At 44.9% G+C, this 2,864-nt stretch overlaps 1 protein-coding gene across 1 annotated transcript; it reads left to right on the top strand.

Moving 5' to 3' along the window:
- The first annotated feature begins 1,043 nt into the window (after nt 1-1,043).
- On the top strand, nt 1,044-2,612 carry LOC102668995 (protein MAIN-LIKE 1-like). The gene is made up of 4 exons (XM_006579182.1): nt 1,044-1,157; nt 1,322-1,714; nt 1,817-1,981; nt 2,085-2,612. The coding sequence occupies exons 1-4, from the start codon at nt 1,044-1,046 to the stop codon at nt 2,610-2,612; spliced, it is 1,200 nt and encodes a 399-aa protein (XP_006579245.1).
- The last annotated feature ends 252 nt before the right edge of the window (nt 2,613-2,864 follow it).

Genomic DNA, 2,864 nt, shown 5'->3' with positions numbered 1-2,864 from the left:
TGAATTACTTCATTTAAAAAATTCCAAAAGATACCTAGTGCTTGTATGAAATTATCCAAATATTCCAAACCATCAATACCTAGTGCTTGTATGACACCAACGTCCTTAATTAATATAAAAACACTAATCCACATAGTTGGCCCTAGAAATTTTTATTACTAATGTGGCTACATGAAATTGACTGAAAGGTATATAATTAAATTTCAAAAGTGATCAAAACTGAACACTCACCAGCCAATTGTGTTTGTAAAAACCTATTGAAACTGGGGGAGATTCTCAATTTCTACAGCTTTATTTACTGTTATTATGGATCCTTAAGATAACAATCAAATCTCAGCCCTTGAGAGTATTATTCTTTGAGTGCTTGATAATTCTTTAACCCTTATTCTTTTGCTTGCAAACCATCAATCCCCCACATATCCCATATGCCTCCTCAATTTGACTAATTCTTTTTAATGAAATTTCCCTAAATTTTACCCTTAATTCTCACAACAAAGCCCTAAATTCTTTGATCCATTGAATTCTGTGCCTTCTCTGCCCTGAATTAAATTGTCCATACTCTACTGATGTTAGTATCAATGAGACGAACACAACCAAAACCATGCATGGAGTTAGGGTATACTATACTGATGTTAACAGGAATGATCTGTTTCTCATATTCCTGAATCAAGGTCAATACCACTAAGCATTTGAGATGTTGTTGACCATTGTTTCTCAGATTCATAAAGCTGAGCAACCATTGGGTGATGGTGCTTTGTTGTCCAAAATCAATGTCCTATATGTGTTAGACGCATGAAATTTGAGAGAATGAAATGAGTGATGGATTTTGAGGTACTCATTTGCAGATCATGGTTAGGACCAGAAGATTAGGTCGTGTCTTAGGTCAGGTTACTGGAAGAGGTGTGGGCAGAGGAGATCATGCTAATTCTGATGATATTCCGCAGCGTCGACGACCTACTGCATCCGCATGGAGGCAGCGAGTCATTGTGACTGCGGCGCACGATGAGCCATTGGTCCCTGCGCCAAATGTTTAGGATGACCCGATGGAGGCACCAGCTGATGCAGAGGACATTGTGCCCGACATTCCTGCGGACACAGGCGCAGAGGCTCTTGAGGATGAGCATCAGGGATTTCCGGGTGGTCCGAGCGACCCATCCGTGTAGACCCAGTATGCGGATCACATTGCTTGTAGCGTATGGACGGGAGAGGTATTTATAATATTTATTTTTAGTTACTTGTAAATTATACTTTATGATTGAAATTAGTTTTCCTTTAAATGATGATTTTAACAAATTTTGCGTTCCTTTATACTTAAATTCAGGATCGTCCTGAATTGAAGCTATCCTCTCATGGGAGGAAGGTCCACAGTTTAGGTAGGCCTATCCCTGCCATTGAGGGACTTATTGCTGGTACAGGACTAAGTCCTCTTATCGCGTGTTTGGTAGACACCGGCGATCGGGGACTTTTTTCCGCGTTTGTGGAGTGGTGGCACCAGGAGACGTCTAGTTTTCATCTCCCGGTGGGAGAGCTCACCATCATGCTGGATGACGTCTCCTCGCTTCTCCATCTGCCCGTGATTGGAGACTTACACGCCTTTCAGCCCTTGCACGTGGACGATGCAGTTCAAATGTTGGTCGACTTATTGATGGTCTCTACAGAGTCTGCCAGGGCTGAGACAACCCAGTGTCGTGGACCGTACGTACGCCTGCAATGGGTACGTGATATATATGAGCGCTGATGCCATACAGGTCATTGGACAGCTACAGCTCACGCATATCTTCTCCATCTTTTGGGTTGCACTCTATTTGCTAACAAGAGTGCAACCAATGTGCATGTTGTCTACATGGAGGCCCTTCGTGACCTCAGTATGATAGAGAGGTACGCCTGGGGAGTGGCTGCTCTGGTTCATATGTACGACCAGCTGAACGATGCATCTATGAGCCACAGTCGACAGCTTGGCGGTTGCATCACACTGCTGCAGGTAACAAATATGTTTTTCATTCATTCAGGCTCAACAATGTTCAACTTTAAATTTTGTTACACTTTCATTATTAATGTTTATAATTTTAATGTTACATCTGTAGTGTTGGATTTATGAGCACTTTCCCTCGGTCGCGAAGTCCACCGCTGATCAGGACTACGACGAGGCTTCCCCGCGTGCGTGCAGGTGGATTGCGACGAAGAAGACCGTGAAGAGCATTCGCACGTCGGCGTATAGGGAGCGCCTGGACCAACTCCGGATTCTGGATGTCTGTTGGATCCCTTATGGGGAGCATCGGGAGGTCCGGGACTTCCACGTCAGATCATGCTATTCCGGTCTCTTGCGCTGGGGGGCTGTTGCTATTTATTACCGACCGGAGAGGGTCGTGCGGCAGTTTGGCTATACGCAGACCATTCCTGCTCCTCCTGTCGATTCATGGGTCTCGTATGATGATATACACGACAGGTGGATGCACCACGAGGATCATATCGTTCCAGCAAGTGAGGTGTGCGTTGTGCCAGGGGCATGTTCCAATGACTACATGGACTGGTTCTTCCGCATCTCCCATCCTCTCATGACACCAGGCCACGCATCAAATCCTCTGCCTCATGGTCACGCCCCGCAGCCCTGAGTCATCCCTCAGGCCCCACAGACGGATATCCCTCACTTGCCGGAGCCAAGAGCATCGTCGACATCTGCGGAGGAGCCTAGACATGCAGTGGTAAGTAATACAAATAATATACGTCATTTACCTCAATATTTGCATAATAATTTGTGTAATCAGTTTGTTTTGTATGTAACAGGAAGTTTGATGCAATCCTACCCCGCAAGGGCATTGGATAGAAGACTCCAAGAAGATTGGGCCAAAAATGCAAGAGAAGGC

The sequence above is a fragment of the Glycine max genome, chromosome 20, assembly GCF_000004515.6.
Source record: "Glycine max cultivar Williams 82 chromosome 20, Glycine_max_v4.0, whole genome shotgun sequence".
NCBI lineage: Eukaryota > Viridiplantae > Streptophyta > Magnoliopsida > Fabales > Fabaceae > Glycine > Glycine max.
The sequence above is the reverse complement of the archived record's forward strand: the minus strand, read 5'-3'. Positions and strand labels throughout refer to the sequence as shown.

Coding starts and splice junctions, on each gene's coding strand:
- LOC102668995 (XM_006579182.1), top strand. CDS start 1,044: ATGGAGGCACCAGCTGATGCAGAGGACATTGTGCCCGACATTCCTGCG. Junction 1,158..1,321: donor GTGGTCCGAGCGACCCATCC/GTGTAGACCCAG, acceptor ACTTAAATTCAG/GATCGTCCTGAATTGAAGCT. Junction 1,715..1,816: donor CGTACGTACGCCTGCAATGG/GTACGTGATATA, acceptor TTTGCTAACAAG/AGTGCAACCAATGTGCATGT.